At 36.0% G+C, this 25,173-nt stretch overlaps 4 protein-coding genes across 4 annotated transcripts; 3 read left to right on the top strand and 1 right to left on the bottom strand.

The window, feature by feature from the left end:
• Window positions 1–1,452: 1,452 nt before the first annotated feature.
• LOC25482209 (pentatricopeptide repeat-containing protein At2g15820, chloroplastic) lies at window positions 1,453–4,466 on the bottom strand. Its single transcript, XM_013610742.3, has 2 exons — window positions 3,871–4,466; window positions 1,453–3,563 (listed from the first exon to the last, which is right to left on the bottom strand). The coding sequence occupies exons 1-2, from the start codon at window positions 4,393–4,395 to the stop codon at window positions 1,722–1,724; spliced, it is 2,367 nt and encodes a 788-aa protein (XP_013466196.1). The 5' UTR covers window positions 4,396–4,466; the 3' UTR covers window positions 1,453–1,721.
• A 1,833-nt stretch (window positions 4,467–6,299) lies between these two features.
• Window positions 6,300–11,725, top strand: LOC11417232 (probable 26S proteasome non-ATPase regulatory subunit 3). Its single transcript, XM_003589507.4, has 8 exons — window positions 6,300–6,481; window positions 6,576–6,760; window positions 7,922–8,062; window positions 8,148–8,284; window positions 8,428–8,482; window positions 8,558–8,668; window positions 8,798–9,037; window positions 10,755–11,725. The coding sequence occupies exons 1-8, from the start codon at window positions 6,415–6,417 to the stop codon at window positions 11,268–11,270; spliced, it is 1,452 nt and encodes a 483-aa protein (XP_003589555.1). The 5' UTR covers window positions 6,300–6,414; the 3' UTR covers window positions 11,271–11,725.
• A 1,771-nt stretch (window positions 11,726–13,496) lies between these two features.
• LOC11417231 (expansin-A11) lies at window positions 13,497–15,983 on the top strand. The gene is given in 4 exon segments (XM_003589506.4): window positions 13,497–13,925; window positions 13,928–13,951; window positions 14,163–14,484; window positions 15,166–15,983. Coding segments are annotated over 4 exon segments (765 nt in total). The 5' UTR covers window positions 13,497–13,813; the 3' UTR covers window positions 15,473–15,983.
• Window positions 15,984–18,481: 2,498 nt separating this feature from the next.
• Window positions 18,482–22,955, top strand: LOC112418067 (uncharacterized). The gene is made up of 3 exons (XM_024774267.1): window positions 18,482–18,937; window positions 19,136–22,518; window positions 22,649–22,955. The coding sequence occupies exons 1-3, from the start codon at window positions 18,482–18,484 to the stop codon at window positions 22,953–22,955; spliced, it is 4,146 nt and encodes a 1,381-aa protein (XP_024630035.1).
• Window positions 22,956–25,173: the final 2,218 nt, after the last annotated feature.

The following is a 25,173-nucleotide window of genomic DNA, read 5'->3' as shown; positions in this document are numbered from 1 at the left end:
GTTGTTAGTTTGTTTAGAGGGTAATGCTTATCATCATGGGGAATATGTATGATCACGACAATATCACGACCCATGTAATTGTAAGACTTCCTAAATTTACAGCCACCACCTCGCTGTGTTTTCTGGACAGGAAACTATTCAATGAAACAAGAGTAATTGAGTAAAAAAATCTTAACAAAGTAAAAAAAGAAACAGTGTTATAGAACATGTCATTTTAATCACACTTCAACTTTTCACCAGACACATAAATTTAATCCCTGGACTCGAAGTGCAAGAATTACCACACTTCTGACTATCTTTCCAGTAGATTTAAAAACATTTACCAGTCTTCATAAGATCCTACAGAAGATACAGAACATCATAATTCTCCAATCAAATAGTTATGCCAATTCCTAAAGCCAAGGACCTTGTTCATATGATAGTCATTAAACAAACCAAAACCCAAGACAAACAAAAAGATAAACTCGCTGAAAGTCCCCAGATATTATGAGCCAAACCAAAAGCAATCATTTTTCGAAAACTCTCCAATGTAAATGCAATAGTAAAAGAATGCAACTAACACCTGTCAACATTTCATACCTTATAAAACTCAAAAAAGATTATGAAGACCCCAACAACAATAACCAAGCTTCATCCAACTAGGCAGGGTTGGCTACATAGATGAAATAGCGTCATAATAATATTTTGAAGATCACTGGAAAGACAAAATCCAACACAAGAAAAGTAACTAAAGTAAATACGACTAGGACAGAAGGAATCAGAATATCATTAGGACTCACTTGACAAGAATAATAGAAAGACATATAACAACCTAAAATGGCGTGTACTTCCCCAGATTGGTATCAGTTATGTGGGAAATTGAAGCACCAGAACTAGTAATGTGTCTCAAAAGGGTTTAGTGCTCTACTAGTGTAATAGATAGATCATAGATGGATGGATGAGCATAATCAATACAGCATCCACTTATAAAATGTTCATAAATATATACAATTAAATCTGATTTATGCTATGGGTTATATATGCAAAACAAAATCTAATATGAAAAAACTAAACTAAATAGATAGGAAAATAAAAAATACATGGTAATAGTTTCTTCAAGGCTCCCAAATTATCACTTTAACCACCATTTGGGCATCAGCATCCCGCAAACAATCCTGTTTTACTCCCAACAGAGAGATTATGTGAGAAATGTTCCATTTTCAAGCATGGGTTAAGCTAAAGTTAGGTGCCTACGGTGTTTATATAAGAGTGATCTTCAACTTCAAGGGCTAATAGTACTTCAATTGTTGAAAAAGTGTTAAAAATGTTTTGGTAGCACATAAGTTGAAAGGAAACATAAGCTAACTATTATGCAGAGTAACTACAGTGGCATTTGGAACCCCCATAGCACCATCTGGGCTGGTTTGGAATTTTTGGCACACCAAATCAAACATCACTAACTTGACAACAAAGTAAAATATCTACTTTCTAACTCTCATTTGCATTGAAAATTAGGAATATACAATAAGATATATCAAAGGATAGTGATCAAAATATTCAAGAAGGCTTTCATTTTTACAACCGTGGAAGTTACTTAAGCCCCAAACAAACCATTAAGTACAAAAGTCAAACATGTTTTCAGCTTCTAGCCACCAGTATAAAAGCATAACCTAGTCCGGCATACTACTAAGCAAAGCTTTTCCTTGAGTCCAACTATGATCATATTGCCGTATCACCTTTTTTCATTCGTCTGATTCACTACTGAAGTTAATGTCTTGAGTTTCCGTTAAATCCTGTCCCATCGTATTCACACCAGCCTTAGAGAAATCTTTTACATCTTCAAGAATATATGGCTCAACCAATTTCCAGAACCAAGTTGTATTGCTTCCCAGAATACCAATCCAGAATACCTTTCCCTTTCCCTTGACTTTACAATCAATGGACATGGCTTTGAACTTTTTGACAATGTTCTCCACACCCTCACGACTTCCCTTAATCTTCAGCAAAACATCCCCCGATGAATTTCGATGCCCCCCATACATGTACCAGTATGCAAGAACACAAGGTGACAACCACCTATGAACAAGTTTTGGAATTGTAGGTTGACCATTTGGCCAAAACTGATCGGCGTAAAAGCCAAAATGAGAGCTTGGAATGGTGCAAAACTTACCTGGTATGTTCTCACTGTCACCACTTGGCTTAGAAGTAGGAGGTAGCCACTCATAAAACTGGCGATGTATATGACTCTTCAAGACGTAATGACTCACAGAATTGCCATCAAAATTGAAATGGATAATATGGTTCTTATTTTTGTCATCAGAATCAATTTGCAAACCACCTAAAAGCATCCCAATCAGTATTTCTCTCTGTTCTTTATTTAACTTCATGCTCATTGGCTTTTTAATAGTTTTCCTTCTCAAACTCAGGATGTATTCAAGTTTTTCCATTAATGGGGCATCAATTTCATACTTCTTTTGGCACATTAAGTCATAGATCTTCTCTGCCTTTAAGTGATTTCCTGAATATAGATATCCATTTAAGATGATGTTACATGATCGAGCACTGACACCAATACTCGTATCACGAAACATTTGGCTAAAGATATCCTCAGCCTTGTCAATTTTACCAACTTTCACCAAAGAATCTAAATATATACTATATACAGCACTATTAGGATGGCATTTCTCGAGGCATTGAGAGAACGCCTCTTCCAATTTATCATGTGATTCCATATTGAAGTACATGTTTAGTAAATAAACATATGATGGTGTAAGGGGCTTCAGACCACTCTTGACAAAATCTGTCATGATTGATTCTGCAAATTCGGATTCTTGTGCTTTGCATAGAATCTCAATTATTTTATTATATGCTGCAACACTTGTCTTACCTAGTTTCAACTTCATTTCTCTAAATATCTCCAAGGACTTCATAGGCATACCAACCTTAGAGTAGACTTCCATTTTGTACACAAAAGCCTGTGATGGGGGGTTGCTTTCAAACTGCGAAAGTTTGCACCAAGTTTTCTCTGCTTCCTCCACCTCCCCCTCCCTTGAGCAGGCCCTCAAGATCGATACTAACACCTCTTGGCTTTCATCAATTCCAGCGCGTAGCATCTCTTGCCTCAATGCTTCTATTCTTTCTTTGTCTATGGAATCCTGATAGCTATGCAGCCAAATTAAGCCACCATAAATATCTTTATGCACATCAAGTCCATTTGTAACCAAACGATGATATATAAACTCAGCTTGCTTAAGGTACTGCTTTGAAAAGTTCCCTGGTTCACTTATAAGAGCTTTGAAGATGGAATTATGCAAGCTAAGACGTGGCTGGTATCCACCCAATTGAATCATTTGGTGGAATATGCCAAATGCTTCATCCAAACAACCTTGAACAGAAGAACTAAGGTAAGCCACAATCAATATATGGAACGTTGACTCGCTGGGAACACGTCCTTGATTGATAATATCATCAAATACCTCACGGCACTTTGTAAACTTGCGCTCTTTACCCATGTAATCTGCTAGCCTAGTAGAAAGAGCAAAATCAAAGCGATACCAACTCCGTTGCATCATCCATTTGTATACCTTTAAGCAGGAAAAATAATTAAATTTGGGAACAAATTACAGCTTAAGGTAATACTTTCTAATATGTTCAACTTAAGCAATCAAGCAAATAAATAATAGCAGACATATACTAATTCCAAACAGTAGAAGGAAGCACATAATAATCAACTAATACCCGACCTGGAGGGACAACAGACTGATTTCATAATAAACTCAATTTTAGTCAGAATAGTCGCACATAACATAACAATAATTTATTCTCACTGCATAACCAAACACACAAAAATGTAGAGAAGTGAAAGTGAAAGGAAAAGAGAATACTACTGACCCTAAAAGCGGTTTCGTTCTCGCGAATCCTTAAGCAATGCATAATGATATAAGTAGCATCATCCTGCCTCAACCACTTCCTCTGCGCATTCAGAATCCTAATCAGAGTTCCCGCCTTATGTGCCGGTAACTCCTTACAAAGCCAAGCAACTCTGGACCTCCGCCATAGCTCCGGCACCTCACTCAACTCCTTCACCTCAACCTCCGGACGTGGTAGCCGCCTTTTCTCATCAGCCTCCACCGTAGAGAAATGGAAAATATCGTTATCGTTATTGTCAGGAAGGTCTTCATGAAGAAGCCATTGTTCGGCGTTGGGAACGCAGTTGCGGGGAAAGCGGCGGAGGTGGAGGAGGGAAGGGAGGGTGCGAGGTAGTTGGAGAGTGGAGAGGGTGAGACTGCGGAAAAGTGTGAAGGTAGAACGCATTGAAGAGGAGAAGAAGTTAGGGTTTAAGGAAAATGTTGTGACTGAAATTGAAACAGAAACAGAAACAGAAACAGGAAGAACAACTGGTGCTTTCAACACCATGTTTTATGTTCCGTATGTATCAATGTCTGTCGTCTTGTTTGTCAAGTTCCCATTGTAGCTAGCCGGCTAGATAGAAGGGATTAGGAACCCTCTCTTCTTGTTTGCTGTCTTGGGCTTTCTTCTAAACCCTTCATATTTCTTATACACGCCCCATTTATTATTTTATTTGCTCTTTTAAATTGGAATTATAGACACTATAAAATCCATAAGGCTTCTTAACTCATATCACAATATCAATATTTTTAGGCTTTAAACATTTTAGTTGCATGTGTGAGTTTTAGATGGTGGTTGTCAATTTATCTACACACAACACTACATTGTAAGTCTTACAAATATTTATCATGCTATCAAGTTGTGTTTATTTGTTTTAGTTTTCATTATATTTTGTAGTTTTTTTTTTTTTTCTTTTTACAAATATAACTTGTTTTTAATCATGCATATCATGTTTGTATTAGTCTCTTAACCTTCATAGATATATAGTTTGTCATTTTATTTTCTCTTGAAATTTTAAATTTTTTAGACCATAATTAAAAAATATATTTATTGAAGTAAAGTCGTGAGACTATTTTTTATAGGATCTCTAATTTCAACCATATTGTTTTTGTATCTACAATATTCATAGTAAAAACCATACTCGAGGGATCATATTTCAATATAACTCAAACGTATAAAGAAAAACATAGAGAATAATATTTTTTTTATCTTCTGAAAAATGGAATAATGCATGCAAACTCCAATGTTTTTATCTATCTAGTGATAAAAGGATAGACTTTAGATCTAAAATTTGTAATTACTATTCTTGTAAGTCTATTTTGAATTGGAACACTATTTACTCAGCCAAAATAATAATTTTTTTGAGTTGATTGAAACCCGAACCTTGCATATATTATACATTATTCATACTAACTGAACTAAGCTCACGAGAGCAAATAAAAAAAAGAGTAAATAGTCAATTTTTTCCCTGAAATTGTAAGTTTCATCAATTACCCCCCTGAAATTAACAAAACTTCAATTACCCCCTGAAATTTCACAACGTTAGTCAATTTACCCCCTCCATCAAATTTTTCTGTTAGTGAACATGACGTTTTGCAAATACCCCCTCTGAAGTTTTGCACTTATGTGCAAAATGCCCCCCAAACTTAAAAATTTATATTATTTTTTTCTTAAAAACAAACAATTAATAGTTAAATATTAAAACTAACTATTAATTTTGGAATTTGGGAAAACTACATGCATATATACATCAAAATAGGCTCCAAAATGGGAAAAAATATGTATTTTTGAAAGCGACAATAATGGGATGATTTGTGGATTAATATTGGGGGTGGTGTAGTTTAAATGGTTTGAGCAAATTGTTGAAGGAGTTGGAGGAGTTAAAAGACTAAGATGGTGAAGGAGAAAATATAAATTTAAATCTGATTATTAATTTGTTTATAAACCTCTAAAAATAATAATTTATCTATTATAAATAATCATTATTGTCACTTTAAAAATACACATTTTTCCCTATTTTGATGTATATATGTATGTAGTTTTTCGAAACTCCAAAATTAATAGTTAGCTTTAATATTTAACTATTAATTGTTTGTTTTTAAGAAAAAAATAATATAAATTTTGAAGTTTGGAGGACATTTTGCACATAAGTGCAAAACTTCAGGGGGGGGTATTTGCAAAACGTCATGTTCACTAACATAAAAATTTGACGGAGGGGGTAAATTGACTAACGTTGTGAAATTTCAGGGGGATAATTGAAGTTTTGTTAATTTCAGGGGGAAAATTGACTATTTACTTAAAAATAAATAAAAAATAATGCAATTGAATTGTTGGGGGTAGATTTAACAACTATTACGATAATGAATTAATTAGAGAGAAAGCCCATGGGTTATATATGCTTCTGACTTTAGTCTTTGTTTGTTTGACAAAAAACGCTGGGAATTGTTTGTTTCCATCGTCTTCGTATCCACCACTCCACCGTATTAGGGTTCTTTGCTGAAGAAGAAGAAGAAGAAGAAGAAGAAGATGACTCAAGACGAAGAGATGAAAGATCTCCCAACACCTTCTCAATCTATTCCTTCCACATTGCAACGTAGTAACTCTATCTTCACTCAAATCAAAACTACTTTCTCTCACAAATTTTATGCTTTTGTTTTACTGAAAAAATAATTCTTTTTTGATTTCAGATTTGAAGGAAATAGCATCGATCATTGAAACTGGTTCCAACTTGAAGGAAGTTCGCAAAATTTCTCGTGCTGTGCGCCTTACTTTGGCGTTAAGGTCCAAACTCACTGCTCCTGTTCTCTCTTCTTTCCTTCATTATGTTCTTCCTCCTCATTCTACCTTATCTTCTTATCTTCCCAATTCAAAGGTAATTCCTTTTCTCTTTATATTTACTTTTTTCACCTTATTTATTACTCACAATGTTTCAAATACCTTATGGAAATAGCATAGATCCTCTTTAGATTGCCTTATTTGACCTTATCTACTCACATAAGCTTATACTTAAGCTAAGCCCTTGTGCCTATAAGCTGCAAATAAGCTGTTTATCTAAACATGCCAATAAGCTCTTAGATGATAAGCCCTTATGCTATTCATGGTTATGATATACTCGACTTATGTGGTTTGAACATGCAGAGAGAAGATTTGTAGATTATGTAGTAAGGAGAGTAGATATTAGATTTGTGCTATACACACTTGGATTGGCTTATTGGTCTGACATAAGCATTTGTGAGACTCTTTGAGAGAACTTATGAAAACAGACATGCTCTCCGATATAACTGATTAAGCCTATGTTTGGCTGTGCGGTGCCATTTCCACATCAAGCCAAAATCACGGCAGGAACTCACGTTTGCAGTGAAGCTACGTATAGTAGCTTTTCCGAATCACGGCAAAAAGGCTTCAAAACGTGCGGCAGCCATTGGAAAACTCTAAACCAAACACATACTAAAACAGCTTATAGCTTTTATGATTTTTTTTACCTTTATTCCATCTTTTGTTGCAGAAACAACTTATACATAGGATAAGCGTTTATGGTATCAGTGACAAATTAAGCGTATGTTTGGTTCTGCAGTGAGAAAAATTTATTACGTGAATTGATTATGGCAAAAATTAAGTTGAAGCTAATATAAAAGTGAGTTGAACAATAAACTTGAATGTAAAAATCAATTCTAGAACTAGAGGCTACAATTTCTAGCTTCAAGTAGAATCAATTCTGCTTTTGAGGAACCAAACATGTCAAAATCAATTTTATACCTCTAGAATCAATTTTGACTCCTCCAGAAGTCGAACCAAACGCACACCAAGTTGTTTATCCAAACAGGGCCCCCAATTAAGTTATTTATAAAGAGACACAGTTCCTATTAAAAACGCTACTGGAGAGTTGAGATACGAGATACATTTTTACTCTAGTTTATAATTAACTGCATGTGTCACTCACTGCCTTTGACACATGATACTTTTAATATAGCCATTTTATTTTCTAGTTTATAGTTTGGTCTTCAAGCTTTGTTCTTTTCTATTGGGTGTATAGGGTGGTGATCATGAGATGGAAGTGGACACTGCAACATCTGCAGCTATTCAAACTCCAGCCAAGCACTTGTTGCCAGAGCTAGAAATCTACTGTTACTTCCTCGTGCTTCTTTTTCTGATTGATCAGAAACGATACAATGAGGTTAGAATGGATACTGTTTTCAAATATGTTAATTGACCACTGATGATTGATTATATGCTGAGGTTGCTTTAATTTTTCAATTTAGGCCAAAGCTTGTTCCTCAGCTAGCATTGATCGGCTCAAGAACTTGAATAGAAGAACTGTTGATGTTATTGCTTCGAGACTATACTTTTATTACTCATATAGCTATGAGCTTACTGGAGATCTTGCTGAAATTCGAGGGTGAGTTGGGTGCTTGTTTATGCAATTTAAAAATGAATTCAGAGCTGGATGCTTATCCATATGTGTTTAACAGAACACGTAGTGAGATTTGCAACTGAATGTGATTTGACATATTTCTAACCAAATGGCATCTTTATTTTCAGTACCCTCTTTCAGTTGCACCGGATTGCTACCTTGCGCCATGATGAGCTTGGTCAGGTTGGTGTTGACTTGCTTGGCGGTGCTATTTGTAAAGGTTTTGGATCATAATACTTATCTGGTGATGTCATGCAGGAAACACTTCTTAATTTGTTACTTCGTAACTACCTCCACTACAACCTATATGATCAGGCAGAGAAGTTGAGGTCGAAGGCTCCACGATTTGAGGCACATTCAAACCAGCAGGTATATTGTGTTGATCTTTCTTGATGATTCTATATTTTAGTTTTCATTTGGTTTAATCAATTGTTGGTCAAAATTCATTTTTTGTTCCTCTTTTCTTGACATGTCTACATTTGTTGCATTCTGTTTTAGTTCTGTCGCTATCTCTTCTACCTCGGGAAAATTCGGACCATTCAGTTGGAGTATACCGATGCAAAAGAGTCTCTCCTGCAGGCTGCTCGTAAAGCACCAGTTGCAGCACAGGGGTTTCGGATTCAGTGTAACAAGTGGGCCATTATAGTTCGTTTACTGTTGGGAGAAATTCCTGAGAGGACTATCTTTGTCCAGAAAGGAATGGAGAAAGCTTTGAGGCCTTACTTTGAACTTACTAATGTAAGTTTACATTTTCAACTATACTTAGTTATAGTAAAGTCCAGAGTAAAAGTGAACTTATTCTATTGGTTTGATCATAAATGTCATTTCTGTAGCTTCTTATTTTGATATAATTCTTTTAGTAATTTCCTTTTTTCTGATATCTAGTTGCTGTTATCCTATTTTATAACTCTTAAGTTATGAAGTGTCAGTTGAAGAAAATATTGATCACATGACTGGTCTGGTGTAGCCAAACTTTTTGACACATGCACCCTCCTTTTTTTTACCGGTGCCTTTGCCACATTATTCCACCCTATGTACTCTTTATTTATTCTTTATTATCTCTTTAATTATTAAACTCCAAAGCCTTAATTTTTACTGTATTGGCCAAGAAAGCGTTCACAGATGTTTTTTAACCAAAATTTTGACATAAATAGCAAAATTGTGAACCAATAAGTTTAGGTGCTGCATTCAGGCAGATTTCATTGAAAGATGTAGTGTAGTCTTGCTCTGCCCTAAACTCAATAGTTCTTTGTCGTTTGGCCTCGCCAGAATGTAGGCCAATTGAAACATACACCTTATTCTAAATATTGGTTGATGAAAGTACTCAATTAGAAATAAATTTAATCTGGAAGAATCCAAATCTTGTTGATGTATTTCAGAATAAGCTGAACCTATGGGAACTAAATGTTCTAGTCAGACAATTCTGGAAAGTGAATTAAAAAATTGTACCATTTTTAGCCCCAACAGGTCGTCTTGTGATCCACTTTTTTATCCTTGTCTTTTATTGCTATTCTATTTATTTTTCGTCAGTTGATTTACTCAATTATTGGTGCTATTCACTCTACTGAATGAAGTGAGGCCTTTGTGTGCATCTTTTCATATATTGTACTATTTGACTATTATGAAATAGAATATACACAACAATTTTGAATTACTCTCTAAATTGCAGGTGGCAAATTTCATTGTAGAGTTATATTACATCAAAGCAAAATTTTGTAAACAAAACATCAAATTGAGAAATCAGATTGCTTTATTATGAAACATGAGAGAAGCTAATGACAAACATCATTTCAAATATAATACTGTTGGCTTTTGAATTACTCTCCTCATTGCAGTCATCAAATTTTATCAAAGAGTTGCATCAAATTAAAATATTATAAACAAACTTCGAATTGAGAAAATGTAACTGATTTATTATGAAATTTGAAGGAAGCTAAATGACAGGCATCATTTCTTACACAAATAAGGTTGACTAGAGCTTTAAAATAGAAAACCCACTTAAATGCTATGTCATTTTTTATTTTTTTTGAATATAGTTTAACTCAGTTTTTTGAGAACATGTGACTATTTATGCAGCCAATTTATATCCTCATAAATATTTGTGTATGCACTTTCTTCCTTGCCTGCAGGCTAGCGCCCTGTAGTATATTGTGTTCAGTTAACTCAGTTTTCGGTGCATCTTCCGTGCTGTTGAGATGCACCTTAGGGTAGAGGATTTTGGAAGTTGTGGTAGTTAAAATTTGAATTACCTGAAACAATTATCCTTTTGTTGAAATTCTGTAATAAGACACATTTTAGAAGTTATTTGTTTTCGTTTTCTAAATCTTAATCCACTATTTTTTATTCAATTTTGATGTCTCTTCCAAATCTAACATGAAAGCTTTTGATAACCATAATACATTATTTACTGTCGTGCTTCTTTGTGGTAATGTTTGTATATGTTGTGGAATTTCAGGCTGTTAGGATTGGTGATTTAGAGCTCTTTAGGAATGTTGCAGAGAAGTATGCTACTACTTTCAATACAGACGGAACCAATAATTTGATCGTTCGATTGCGCCATAATGTCATCAGGACTGGTTTGCGTAACATCAGTATATCGTATTCTCGCATCTCACTGGCCGATGTAGCTCAGAAATTGAGGTTGAGCTCTGCAGATCCCATTGCTGATGCTGAAAGCATTATATCAAAGGCTATCCGTGATGGGGCAATTGATGCGACATTGGATCATGCTAATGGATGGATGGTGTCCAAGGAAATTGGAGATATTTACTCTACAAATGAGCCTCAGTTGGCCTTTAATTCTCGGATTGCCTTCTGTCTTAACATGCACAATGAGGCTGTTCAAGCACTGCGTTTTCCAAAAAACACACACAAGGAGAAAGAAATTGCTGAGAAGCGGAGAGAGAGGCAACAGCAAGAGCAAGAACTGGCAAAGCATATTGAGGAGGAAGATGATGATGATGACTTCTGATGATGATGATATTATTTTTATCTTACCAATTTCTGTCAGGATCTCTCCATTTGCTCCCTCGTGTGGAGAACTGTTTATCATGTGGAGAACTTCCATAATACCATCTTTGTGAAACGTGGGTTTACTTTACCTTTTAGATGGAAGATCCCTGAAATATTCACTATTTATTTCCAATCATTGTGGAAAAAGAATTTACTCATTGGCCAAAAACAATGGAAGTACTTAATTATTGCGGATGACTAATTGAGTTTTCCTTTTTTGTTGATAAGATGAGTAATTGAGTTTTCACTAATTATCTATGGCTATGTCTATCGATAAAACTCACACCTGGTGCTGAGAAGTAAGGAATTGCGGGTTTGAATATGTAGAACGTTTTCCGGTTCTTTATTGTATGATTAGAGATAATGTTTGATACATTGAAAACCATATGTGATAATATTGAAATGCTGCTGCAATGCGTGGGTCAAATTCCTATTTCGAGTTTTGTTGAGATTTTAGATCCTTTCCTTTTTCATTTTACTCATAAATATTCTCTATTATGCTGCAATGGGTATTTTTTTTAGCACTGTTGGTTATTTAATGTGGACATTTTTCATTTGGAATTTAAACTTAGTTCGTCATGTAATGGGAGGTTGGTCTCTTCTACTAAAATCATTTCATTGAAGAAAAGCATAAAATAACGACAGATCAATAATGTTGCATTTCAATTGTTATATACGTACGTATGTAAGACTTGTGATAAACTTCCTTGTCACATGAATTTGCATGTCGGTGCAGTGATGGCCTAGAAGGACTCGTATATAGTGTTATGAATAAATGTTTAGTGTCCAATCGAGTGAATTATTTATTTACTTGGATAAACATCTCTCACAGATTGAATGAATAATCGGTGATTATTTTATAGTTGCTTGCAAACAGACAACTGACAATCTATATAGCTAAAATGGGACATGTGGATGTAGCTTACCAAAAACGACATTGTCATGCATTTCCATGTGACAGTGTGTGTTATGATCTATGCCTCTTGTCCCATTTCATTAAACTAAACTATTCTCTCAATTTATCCGCAAATATCTACAAACCAAGAGATCTATATAGGACGAAAGAAGTACACTCGAAGAATTCATGTGTGGATACACATTCATCACTAATAAATACCTCTGTAAAACAAAACTAAATAAATAAATAAGACTTGTATTGAAGTTGTGTCTAATATAAACCACTAAAAAGTAGTTAAAAGATAGATTTTTACTCTTTTTGGTAAAAAAAATATATTTTATAATCATAAAAAATTGATAATAAAAATATTATTTTATTTAAATTTATTATAAATAGTTGTTCACATTTTAATTATGTAAGCAACAATAGCAAAGAGCACTGTTTTTTCAACAAAACTTTTTCATTATCGTTTATATTAGAGTAAATTACTCTCCACTTCCTTTCAAGCTCCAACACAAACACAACAATAGCAAAATGTACTATCTTTTTTGCATAATTTGTTAAAAATTAAGAGAATATATTAACATCAAACATGATGATGGTTGAGTGATGAACTCTCCACAATGAAATGAAGAAGATGGAAGACATGAAAGCGAAGAAAAAAAAATTGGGACAAAGAAGGTCATTTTGATAAAATAAAAAATTGTTTAACCAGGGTGAACAAAAGTGTTAACGGAAAAATATATATTCGGATCAAAATATATAATTTTGCATTTTTGGGAGGATTGTGTATGTCATAAAACATGAGAGGAGATGGTTGTAATTTGTGATATCACATTATTTTTGAAGGGGAAAAGAATAATTTACTCATTGTATTATTGTTTTAAGGGTCTTACTAGCTATAAGGACAATTGTTAAGAATTTCATTAATAGAAATTTTATTTTGGAAATATAAGTTTTTACTTTTTTTCTAACAATAATTACACCATTTTTTTTTTATGCAAACTTACTTATTTTAATACTTTAACCAATATCCAAAGGGCAATGTCAGTCTTCTCCGTGTATTAATTGCATGTTACACTAAAAATTATTGTTTGATTGGTTGTGCTTGTTAGGCAATATGATAGGATTTTTTTTTGGAGCAAAATAGGATAGGATTTTAGTGTAATTATAAATTAGAATTATTATTAAACTAAGTTGACATTGGGATCTGGTATGAGCAAAAATTAAGGGGGAGAAAATAAAAAAGAGGACCAAATGGTGGTTGTGGGTTTTGATTCATTTACGGCTCTTACGTTGGCATGTGGGTTGGAAGACAAAGTCTGAAGAGAACATGGAAATAATTCAATAACCTTCAAAACTCTGTATTCTTGCACTCATTCATAAATTAAAATTATTTCTTAGCTATCTCATCTTGCAGTACCTCACATGTTCCATCGTTACCTTAGACCCTCTGTTCCCTTATTTAAACCCAAACCTTTTGTGGATTCAAATAACAAACAATATATGTAAATACAATTACAAATTCCATTTTTGTATTGTATCCTTCTACAATCCTTCACATTGGGTTTTAAGCATTCAACATATTAATTAGCAAGATCAAAATGACCAAAGTTATGTTTATTTTGGGCACACTCATTGGACTATGTTGTTTCACAATAAATTCCTATGCCTTCAAAGCTTCTGGATGGACCAATGCTCATGCAACTTTTTATGGGGTAGTGATGCGGAAGGCACTATGGGTAAGCCCTTGTCACACCACTTTTCAACATTTTATTTCTAGTTTTTTTTTTATAGATTTCTTTTATTTGTAGCGATGCCTTCCATTCATGTGTAATTTTCTGTATATATATAATCATGTTAGAATTAGTCGAATATTGTTTAAGGTCTTTACATAAGTTAGTCATGATTAGTTGTAAATCGGTAACGATAATTTGAATATGTGTGATTCAGGAGGAGCTTGTGGTTATGGGAATCTGTATTCACAAGGGTATGGGACAAGAACAGCTGCATTAAGTACTGCTTTGTTTAATGATGGAGCTTCATGTGGGCAATGCTACAAAATCATTTGTGATTATAAGACAGACCCAAGATGGTGCATAAAAGGAAGATCTATTACCATAACAGCCACAAATTTCTGTCCTCCAAATTTTGATCTTCCAAACGACGATGGAGGTTGGTGCAACCCACCTCTAAAGCATTTTGATATGGCACAACCTGCTTGGGAAAAGATTGGAATCTATAGAGGAGGGATCGTCCCTGTCTTATTTCAAAGGTTAGAATTTTGATCTGTGCTATATCTTGTCTTGTTTTAATAATTATAAATGTTAATATCCTTATAATAAGACCAATGACATCCCTCTAAAAAAAAATTATATTTTCACACCAAATTAGATGGTTATCGCATTTTAAATATGTGGTTAATATAACAAGTTGTTACCCTTCATTAACTATGCACTCAATACTGCATGAAAAATGATAGGTTTACACCCTTTTTTTTTATGTACCACTCATGTACACCCTCATATGGAAGGGGTATTTTAGTCATTTCACGTCACACCATCACCTTTTTTTTTGGATGAGTTTTACTATTTTTGCTACATGTCACAATTGTGTGGATTTCACGTGTATGCCACCTAAGGTGGTCTATGTATAAGTGCTCATACTGCAGGGCCGGTCTAAAGGTAAAGCCTCCAAAACCCTCACTTTAGGCCCCCAACAAAAAAGTTATTTTTTATTAGATTTTACGAGGAAAAAGACCTCATATTCTAATAAAAAGGCACCATATATTCAACCTTGCTTTAGGCCCCACTTATTTTTAAAAAGTATTAGATCGGCCTTGTAACACAATTAGCCATAATTTTAAAGTGGTTAACGACGATTTTCAAGTGTATATTTGTACACAAATTGTGTTGTGATTAATGAGTATGATATATATTTGAACATTTTTGGGCAGGGTTCCTTGCAAAAAGCATGGAGGAGTTAGGTTCAGTGTGAATGGAAGGGACTACTTTGAGTTAGTGTTGATCAGCAATCTGGCTGGTGCTGGTTCAATCCAATCTGTTTCCATTAAAGGTTCCAAAACTGATTGGATGGCTATGTCAAGAAATTGGGGTGCAAATTGGCAATCCAATGCTTATTTGAATGGTCAATCTATGTCCTTCAAGGTCACAACTACCGATGGAGTAACCAGAACTTTCCAAGACATTGTTCCTTCCAATTGGGGATTTGGTCAATCTTTCTCTAGCAAGATCCAGTTCTAAATAACCCCCAAAATTAATCATAAGGATAAGGGTTCTCTAAAGTTATGGGTTTTGGGTTTAATTTTGGATTCAACATTTTCACATAATCATTAGAAAATTTCTCAATTCGCCCCAGCTCAAAATAAAAATACTATCAGAAGCGTGCTTCCGATAAAATGTCGCATTTTTGGACGGTGGTTGAGCAATCACCAGAACGGCTGAGGCATGCTTTTTTATTTTACTGGAGCAGCCCGCCACCCTTCTTCTGAATTAAGCCATATGGCTTGCATTGCATGAATTGACAATCATCATCCTATCAAGCATGTAGAAATTAATAAGCATTTTTCTAGTTTCTATATTTTATATATATATACTATTAAACTCATTGTTGTAATATGAATAGTACTATTGTTCTAGCTTTACTGCAAGAATTGGGAAATTATTGATTTCCTAAGATTTTAAATTTATATAGAGTCTTGTTCATTGTCTATGTTTTTTTATTTATTAATTCTATGTAGAATTTCTTCCTCTATGACAACAAAAGTTTTTTGGCTAAGGTTTCTTTCATGTGTGAAATTTTTACATTAAAACAATAGGAAGCTGATTTTATCTATAAGTATCAACAAAGTATCTCTTAAAAAAAATGTATCGACAAGGTACGTATTGATTTGTCATGTTTACTTAGGTCTTGACCAAACCAAATTTTAATGGTAGTTGTTAGATATCGTTTTGTTAGATATATGGTTTAACGTACAATTTGGTGCCAAAATCAAGGAATTAGTATTACAAAGTACTGTTTTGTTTGATTAAAAGTTAAAACACATGTCATGAGTTAAAGAACTCGCCCAATCATTTATTTCCGGGTCAACATGCTTCTTCAGCGAGACTCGTTCCTTTTATAAAATTGTAGCCACTTTTTCCCTGCATAAGGTAGCTTTATACTTGCACCGATTCATCTTAAGTGGATAATTAACTTCATCTAAAACAATAGAAAAATGTTAACGAGTTTCTCCGATTCTTTAAACACGTTAAATAGTAAGTTTTTATTGAAAAATGATGTATTGAAGATTGTAATAGTTGATTTTTTAAAAGAATAATTATTAAATTTAGGATGTTTAAAGAGTGCCTCTGGGACACTCGTTTTTTTTTTTTTTTTTGATAAAGCTAGAAATCAAATAAGAGCAGGAGAGGCCTGAACCAATTACACCCAAAGTTCTAACATAAAACAAAAAAACAAAACCCTCAACCAGTAGAAAGGGGGAAACTCATGGCATGGTGAATCTAGTAACCGGCAAACCCAAGCTATCCCTACGAAGCAAAGAAGAAATAAAAGGGGGGGGGGGGGGGGGGGGGGGAGAGGTCCACCATTGAGTGGAGTATAAAGAAAGATTTTGAGCATTCTTGGCAAGAGCATCTGCCACCAAATTGTCTTCTCTGTGAATATGAACACAATTACTAGTGATGTTGTCACAAAATTGCTTGCAGTTAAACCATCTTATCCTCTGGGACACTCGTTAACAAGACCCAAAACAATATTTGATCATTTGTTTCAAAAAAATTAATTATTAAACTTTAATTACTGGTTGTGCCCCTTTCCTTAGTGTAGGTTGTACCCCAACTCTTGCTCTGCTAGGGTTATGTGGTGGGACCTCCCAGATCCATTCTGGCTACACCCATCTCCTTGGTGGCTCTTCTCTAGTCTTGATTACTGGTTGTGCCCCTTTCCTTAGTGTAGGTTGTTTTTTTTGTGTGGTTTGTGCGGGGTGTGGTTTCGTGGTTTTTGCGATGGACAAAGAAAGGGTCGCGCGGTTAATGGAGGAAGAGGGTGAAGGAATCACAGTAGAGGAAGATGTCATTACAGAGGGTGAAGCTTTCGGTCGCACATTAGTAGGAAAGATCTGGACCGATGTTCCGTACAATGTGAGAGCTTTTAAGCAGACAATGATCCAAGCTTGGAGACTGAAGAACACTGTTGAGATTCAAGATCTGAATAAAAATCTCTTCCTGTTCAAGTTCTCCTCACGCAGAGATGCTGAAAACATCCTTCAATCAGGTCCGTGGAGCTTCGACCGTAACCTTCTGATTCTGGATACGATTTCAGGAGAGGAACAACCCTCAGAGCTGGATTTACACACTGTTCAGTTCTGGGTGAGAATTTATGATCTTCCCCTTAAGCTGAGGTATGATTTAATGGCAAAAAAAATTGGAGATCTAGTAGGAAAATTCCTTGAAGTGGATCCAAGAGACAACAACAGAATGGGGAAATCTATTCGAATCAAAGTGGCGATAGATCTGAGGAACCCTTTGAAGCGAGGTACTGTGCTGAAATACCAGAAAAGAAACCTATGAATTTTTTTCAAGTACGAAAGATTACCCAACTTCTGCTACAAATGTGGGAGGATTGGCCATCAGATGAAGGAATGTGAAGAGGAAACGGGACAAGATAGTGAAGGGTATACAGACGTGGAAGAACAGGATCAAGCCTATGGTTCTTGGATGAGAGCTTCTCCATTACCAAAGGTTCAGTTGGAATTCAAGAAGGAACCTAACACTGGTACGTGCAGTAAGTCACTTTTCTCCTCAACTAGTTCAAGTAAGTGTTCTGAAGCAGGAGAGGAGAAAACCTCAAAAGCGCTTGTTGCTGACGAAGCAGAGACCCCTGTGGGGGAAAAACAAAATGTTGCGTTGGATGCAAGGTCTGAAGAAACAAGCAAGGCTATTGAAGGTGTAGCTGAAACTCTAGACTCGGTTTCTTTATCTCAAAAGTCTGCTACTGGTGCGAAGGATAAGAAGCAGGAAACTAAGGTGAGAAAGAAGTGGAGTCGCCAAAAGGGTCCCAAAATTCAAAAGCCAAAAGCCCAAGATAAAGGGAAGAAATTAGGAGGGAATTAGGCAGTTATGTGTAGCTACTGTCACAGATAGTGTTGTGGAGGTGATGGGAGGTGCTGAGAAAAAGAGATATCTTGTAGCTATGGAGATTGATATCAATAAACCAGAGGGGGTGTTGGATGACCAACACCTCCTACCCCAATGAAACTCTTAAGTTGGAATTGTAGGGGGTTGGGGAACCCTCGGGCAATTCGAGCCTTGTTAAGGCTCATCCGTATCCAAAATCCTCAAGTAGTTTTCTTAATGGAAACTAGATTAAAGTCTGATGAAATGGAGAGAGTCAGAATCAATTGTGGATTCTCTTCTGGTTTGTTTGTTCCTTGTGATGGTTTTGGTAAAGAAAGGGCATGTGATATAGCGCTTTTGTGGATGGATAGTGTAAACCTGTCAATTAGATCTTACTCTCTAAACCATATTATGGGGAGGATTGAAGATGTTGAAAGTGGCAAATATTGGAGTATTACTGGAATTTATGGGTACCCGGATGAAACAAATAAAAAGAAAACATGGGATTTGCTGAGAAGTCTTACTCCGGTTGAGGAGGATATGTGGTTATGTTGCGGGGATTTCAATGATATCCTTTCAAATGAAGAGAAGGCCGGTGGTAATATTAGAAGTTTTTTGCAACTGTCCTTGAGTAGAAATGCGGTGGAAGATTGCAACCTTCTTGATTTGGGCTTTAATGGTTACCCTTTTACATGGTCAAATGGCAGACATGGAAGTGGTAGAATTTAATGTAGATTGGATCGGGTTTTTGCTTCTGATGAATTTATCAAACGGTTTTCCCCCATTCAGATCAATCACTTGGCAAGATTTGGGTCTGATCATGCTGCTATTTCTATTGAGTTGGATGTGTGTTTGGAGGATGCGCATAAGAAAAAGCTTCATGTGTTCCGGTTTGAAAAGTGTTGGGCTGATGATGACAGATGTGAAGCAATGGTTAGAGGCTCCTGGAATAATGCAACAGGTTTGGCTAGCAAGATTGAAGCCATGCAATCCCTAGACTCTAAGTTCAAAGAGTACATAACATCTGAAATCAGAAAGGAGCTGTTGGAGATTGAAACCCAACTCAATAACCACGCCTCTTGGGATGGTTCTCCTGATAATATTACAAAGTTCAGAGAGTTGGAAGCTAAACATTCGGAGCTGCTCCAAACAGAGGAGACTATGTGGCGGCAGAGGAGTCGAGCAACGTGGCTGAAGGAAGGGGATAAGAATTCTAAGTTCTTCCATGCAAAAGCGAAACAGAGAGGCAAGATTAACTCAATAAAAAAGATCAAGGATGACAGGGGTGTTTGGTGGAATGGTAGAGATAAGGTGGAGAAGGTGCTTGTTGATTATTTTGCTGGATTATTCACTTCTTCAAATCCAACAACAGTGGATCAGACTTGTTTAGTGGTTAAAGATAGGCTCTCTCCTGAGCATGTGGAGTGGTGTAACCGTAGTTTCTCCCCAGCTGAGATCAAGGATGCGATTGATCAAATGCACCCTCTTAAAGCTCCTGGCCCGGATGGTTTACCTGCTCTTTTCTTTCAAAAGTACTGGTACATAGTTGGGAGTGAGGTTGTTTCTCTAGCCTTGGGTATTCTTAATGAAGGAAAATCAACAGAATGCATCAACAAAACTTTCATAGCTTTGATTCCTAAATGTAAGAACCCATCCTCTCCTAACCAATTCCGCCCCATAAGCCTATGTAATGTGGTGATGAAAATTGTTACTAAAACTATTGCCAACCGGTTAAAGCCAATCCTTCCGGAAATTATGGATGAGGAGCAAAGCGCCTTTGTTCAAGGGAGGCTTATTACTGATAATGCTATTATTGCCATGGAGTGCTTCCATTGGATGAAAAAGAAAACTAAAGGAAAGAAAGGGGTGATGGCGATGAAACTCGATATGGCCAAGGCATATGACCGGATAGAGTGGTCCTTTGTAAAATCCATGCTTCAATCTATGAATTTCCCTGAGAATATCATTAACACTATTTTGCAGTGTATCTCCACAGTTTCGTATCAAATTCTCATCAATGGCCAACCAAGTCGTAGGTTCTTTCCAGAAAGGGGATTGCGCCAGGGTGACCCATTGTCCCCATATCTTTTCATTTTGTGTGCAAATGTGCTCTCGGGTCTCCTTAAGAAAGAAGAAAAGGACAACAAAATTCATGGAATCCGGATAGCTAGGAATGCGCCAAAGATCACCCATTTACTGTTTGCAGACGATGGCCTGTTATTTGCCAGGGCAAGTGTGGAGGAAGCTCAATGTATCATCTCTGTTCTCAATACTTATCAGGATGCTTCGGGTCAAATTGTGAACTTGGACAAGTCTGAGGTTTCATATAGTCGAAATGTGCTTAATCATGATAAAGAAATCATCTGTCAAAGGATTAATATAAAGACTGTGAATACCCATTCCAGATACCTAGGCTTGCCGGTGATTTTTGGTAGGTCTAAGAAGGAGGTTTTCTCCTTTGTCCAAGAGAGAGTGTGGAAGAAGATCAAAGGCTGGAAAGAGAAATGTCTCTCCCGTGCTGGGAAAGAAACTTTAATCAAAGCAGTTGCTCAGGCTATCCCAAATTACATCATGAGTTGTTACAAGCTGCCAGAAGGTTGTTGTGATGCTGTGGAAGGAATGCTGGCCAAATTTTGGTGGGCTTCTGATGAATACAAGAGGAAAATTCACTGGATGAGATGGGGTAGGCTCGGAGAAACCAAGAAGAGAGGGGGCTTGGGCTTTCGGTCTTTCAGTGATTTTAACAAAGCTCTTCTTGGAAAGCAATATTGGAGACTTTTGGCTGACAATAATTCTCTTATGTCTAGTATTCTGAAAAGCAGGTATTTTCCCCGGACAAGCATTTCTATCACCAAGGTGGGATTCCAACCGAGATATGCATGGAGAAGCCTCATGAAAGCTAGAGAGCTGGTGGAGAACGACGCTCATTGGGTGATTGGCAACGGCAGAACTGTTCGGATTTTTAAAGACAACTGGATTCCTGGAACACGGTGTACTCCGATTCAGAGAACAGAAGGTACAGTTGATGAGGATGCAGTCGTAGCTGATCTTATCGTTCACGAAACTCGTTCGTGGGATAGAGAAAGAATTATGGCTTCATTCAACAGCTTCATTGCGAAGAAAATCCTTAGCATCCCAATCTCTTTTAGACTTCCTGATGACAAAGTTACGTGGCAATGGGAGAAATCAGGTGAATACTCAGTTAGGTCAGGCCACCACTTACTGTGTGAGAACAAATCTAAAGAAGTGGCTGAATCCTCCTCAGTGAGAGGATCTGATATTTGGAAGCAGATATGGAATTTCAATGGTCCCAGGAGCGCCCAAAATTTCCTTTGGCGGCTTGCTAGCAACATTCTCCCTACCAGATGTAATCTCAGTAAAAAAGGTATATCTCTGGACCAATCGTGCCCTCTTTGTAACTCTGGTCTGGAAGATTTGAATCATCTCTTTTTGCACTGTCCGGCTGCGAAAGCTGTTTGGTTTTCATCTCCACTTGGAATTCATATTCCTCCCAACAGTATGTGTAGAGAGTGGATGGAACTTTGGTTGAAGAAGGATGACCCTCTAGCTGTCCAGGTTTTTGGTATTACCCTTTGGCGGTTGTGGCAGGGAAGGAACCAATTGATTTTTAAGAACTCACCTTTTGACCCTGCCTTAATTGCGCAGTCAGCAGTGCTTCTAGTTGAAGAGTTTAATTTGGCTAATAGAAAAGCAGCGTGTCATCCAATCTCCCGCGCTCCCACTCGGTGGTGCCCTCCTCAGACAGGTACTGTCAAGATCAATGTGGATGCTGGAGTTTTCACAGATGGCAGCACAGGTTGGGGTTTTGTTGCTAGAGATCACCATGGTGCTGTTCTGTTCTCTGCTACTCGTAAGGAAGAGATGATGGTGACCCCGCTCGTGGCTGAGAGGCTTGCGCTTAGATGGTGTTTAAGCTGGGCGGAAGGGGAGCAATTCACAAGCCTGTGTATAGAGACTGATGCTGAACAGGTTGTTCATTGCCTACTTCGTAGGAAGAAAATTGCAGCTATTGAGTTTCTAATCCTAGACTGTTTAGATTATTTGTCACGTTTTAGCACTTGTTCTGTTAATTTTGCTGGAAGAAGTTGTAATCAAGTAGCCCATAGCCTTGTGGGATTGGCAAAAACAGTTGGAAATATATGTTGGGTGGGGTCTGTCCCTCAACAAATCTATCCATCTTTATGTAAGGATTTCCCTCTTTATCAATGAAATACCTTGGTTTATGTCAAAAAAAAAAAAAAGATTAATGAGTATGATATATATTTGAACATTTTTGGGCAGGGTTCCTTGCAAAAAGCATGGAGGAGTTAGGTTCAGTGTGAATGGAAGGGACTACTTTGAGTTAGTGTTGATCAGCAATTTGGCTGGTGCTGGTTCAATCCAATCTGTTTCCATTAAAGGTTCCAAAACTGATTGGATGGCTATGTCAAGAAATTGGGGTGCAAATTGGCAATCCAATGCTTATTTGAATGTTCAATCTATGTCCTTCAAGGTCACAACTACCGATGGAGTAACCAGAACTTTCCAAGACATTGTTCCTTCCAATTGGGGATTTGGTCAATCTTTCTCTAGCAAGATCCAGTTCTAAATAACCCCCAAAATTAATCATAAGGATAAGGGTTCTCTAAAGTTATGGGTTTTGGGTTTAATTTTGGATTCAACATTTTCACATAATCATTAGAAAATTTCTTAATTCGCCCCAGCTCAAAATAAAAATACTATCAGAAGCGTGCTTCCGATAAAATGTCGCATTTTTGGACGGTGGTTGAGCAATCACCAGAACGGCTGAGGCATGCTTTTTTATTTTACTGGAGCAGCCCGCCACCCTTCTTCAGAATTAAGCCATATGGCTTGCATCGCATGAATTGACAATCATCATCCTATCAAGCATGTAGAAATTAATAAGCATTTTTCTAGTTTCTATATTTTATATATATATACTATTAAACTCATTGTTGTAATATGAATAGTACTATTGTTCTAGCTTTACTGCAAGAATTGGGAAATTATTGATTTCCTAAGATTTTAAATTTATATAGAGTCTTGTTCATTGTCTATATTTTTTTATTTATTAATTCTATGTAGAATTTCTTCCTCTATGACAACAAAAGTTTTTTGGCTAAGGTTTCTTTCATGTGTGAAATTTTTACATTAAAACAATAGGAAGCTGATTTTATCTATACGTATCAACAAAGTATCTCTTAAAAAAAATGTATCGACAAGGTACGTATTGATTTGTCATGTTTACTTAGGTCTTTACCAAACCAAATTTTAATGCTAGTTGTTAGATATCGTTTTGTTAGATATATGGTTTAACGTACAATTTGGTGCCAAAATCAAGGGATTAGTATTACAGAGTACTGTTTTGTTTGATTAAAAGTTAAAACACATGTCATGAGTTAAAGAACTCGCCCAATCATTTATTTCTGGGTCAACATGCTTCTTCAGCGAGACTCGTTCCTTTTATAAAATTGTAGCCACTTTTTCCCTGCATAAGGTAGCTTTATACTTGCACCGATTCATCTTAAGTGGATAATTAACTTCATCTAAAACAATAGAAAAATGTTAACGAGTTTCTCCGATTCTTTAAACATGTTAAATAGTAAGTTTTTATTGAAAAATGATGTATTGAATGCATTGAAGATTGTAATAGTTGATTTTTTAAAAGAATAATTATTAAATTTAGGATGTTTAAAGAGTGCCTCTGGGACACTCGTTTTTTTTTTTTTTTTTTTGATAAAGCTAGAAATCAAATATGAGCAGGAGAGGCCTGAACCAATTACATCCAAAGTTCTACAAAACCCTCAACCAGTAGAAAGGGGGAAACTCAAAGCATGGTGAATCTAGTAACCGGCAAACCCAAGCTATCCCTACGAAGCAAAGAAGAAATAAAAGGGCGGGGGGGGGGGGGGGGGGGGGGGGGGGGTCCACCATTGAGTGGAGTATAAAGAAAGATTTTGAGCATTCTTGGCAAGAGCATCTGCCACCAAATTGCCTTCTCTGTGAATATGAATACAATTACTAGTGATGTTGTCACAAAATTGCTTGCAGTTAAACCATCTTATCCTCTGGGATACTCGTTAACAAGACCCAAAACAATATTTGATCATTTGTTTCAAAAAAATTAATTATTAAACTTTAATTACCAAATGAGATAATTTTTTTTTGTTAGATTTCAATTATTTCTTGATCGATCTTTAAATTAATAGAACTCATTTTTAATAAAACCGAATGATTATGTGAAAATTATTAGGTATTACCACATCAATAAGAGTTGTTTGTATTTAGGCTAAAATATAGTTTTGGTCCCCGCAAATATGTCTCGTTTTGGTTTTCGTCCCTGACCCCACTTTTGTGATGATTTGCACACGTGACACATGATGACTGAACTCATTTATTAAAAAAATAGTCCCTATAAAATCTTTTGATTTTTAAAAAGGGCCCTACAAAATATTTTACTTTTGAAAATAGTCAGGGACTATTTTCAAAAGTAAAATATTTTGCAGGGACCAAAAACAACAAAAAAAAATTACAGTGACTAAAACCAAAACGAAACATATTTGCAGGGATCAAAACCATATTTTAACCTTCTATTTATCACCTGCATCTTAGTAATAGTAACCCAATACTCTCTAGATTGTTTCTTTTCCTATCTTATGATACTCTTATGTACCTGTAAAATTTTCCAAAATATATGTTCGTGAGCATAACTCAGTTGGTAGGAAAATGCATTATTATATGTATGGGTCGGAGTTCGAACCCCGAACGCCCCACTTATTCACCTTTTAAGGTGAATTCTAGTCACT

The sequence above is a fragment of the Medicago truncatula genome, chromosome 1, assembly GCF_003473485.1.
Source record: "Medicago truncatula cultivar Jemalong A17 chromosome 1, MtrunA17r5.0-ANR, whole genome shotgun sequence".
NCBI lineage: Eukaryota > Viridiplantae > Streptophyta > Magnoliopsida > Fabales > Fabaceae > Medicago > Medicago truncatula.
This window is presented reverse-complemented; position numbering and strand designations above follow the sequence as displayed.

Coding starts and splice junctions, on each gene's coding strand:
- LOC25482209 (XM_013610742.3), bottom strand. CDS start 4,395: ATGGTGTTGAAAGCACCAGTTGTTCTTCCTGTTTCTGTTTCTGTTTCT. Junction 3,564..3,870: donor AGAACGAAACCGCTTTTAGG/GTCAGTAGTATT, acceptor TCCTGCTTAAAG/GTATACAAATGGATGATGCA.
- LOC11417232 (XM_003589507.4), top strand. CDS start 6,415: ATGACTCAAGACGAAGAGATGAAAGATCTCCCAACACCTTCTCAATCT. Junction 8,063..8,147: donor ATCAGAAACGATACAATGAG/GTTAGAATGGAT, acceptor TTTTCAATTTAG/GCCAAAGCTTGTTCCTCAGC. Junction 9,038..10,754: donor CTTACTTTGAACTTACTAAT/GTAAGTTTACAT, acceptor GTGGAATTTCAG/GCTGTTAGGATTGGTGATTT.
- LOC112418067 (XM_024774267.1), top strand. CDS start 18,482: ATGAAACTCTTAAGTTGGAATTGTAGGGGGTTGGGGAACCCTCGGGCA. Junction 18,938..19,135: donor TCCTTTCAAATGAAGAGAAG/GCCGGTGGTAAT, acceptor TCCCCCATTCAG/ATCAATCACTTGGCAAGATT. Junction 22,519..22,648: donor GGAAATATATGTTGGGTGGG/GTCTGTCCCTCA, acceptor ATTTTTGGGCAG/GGTTCCTTGCAAAAAGCATG.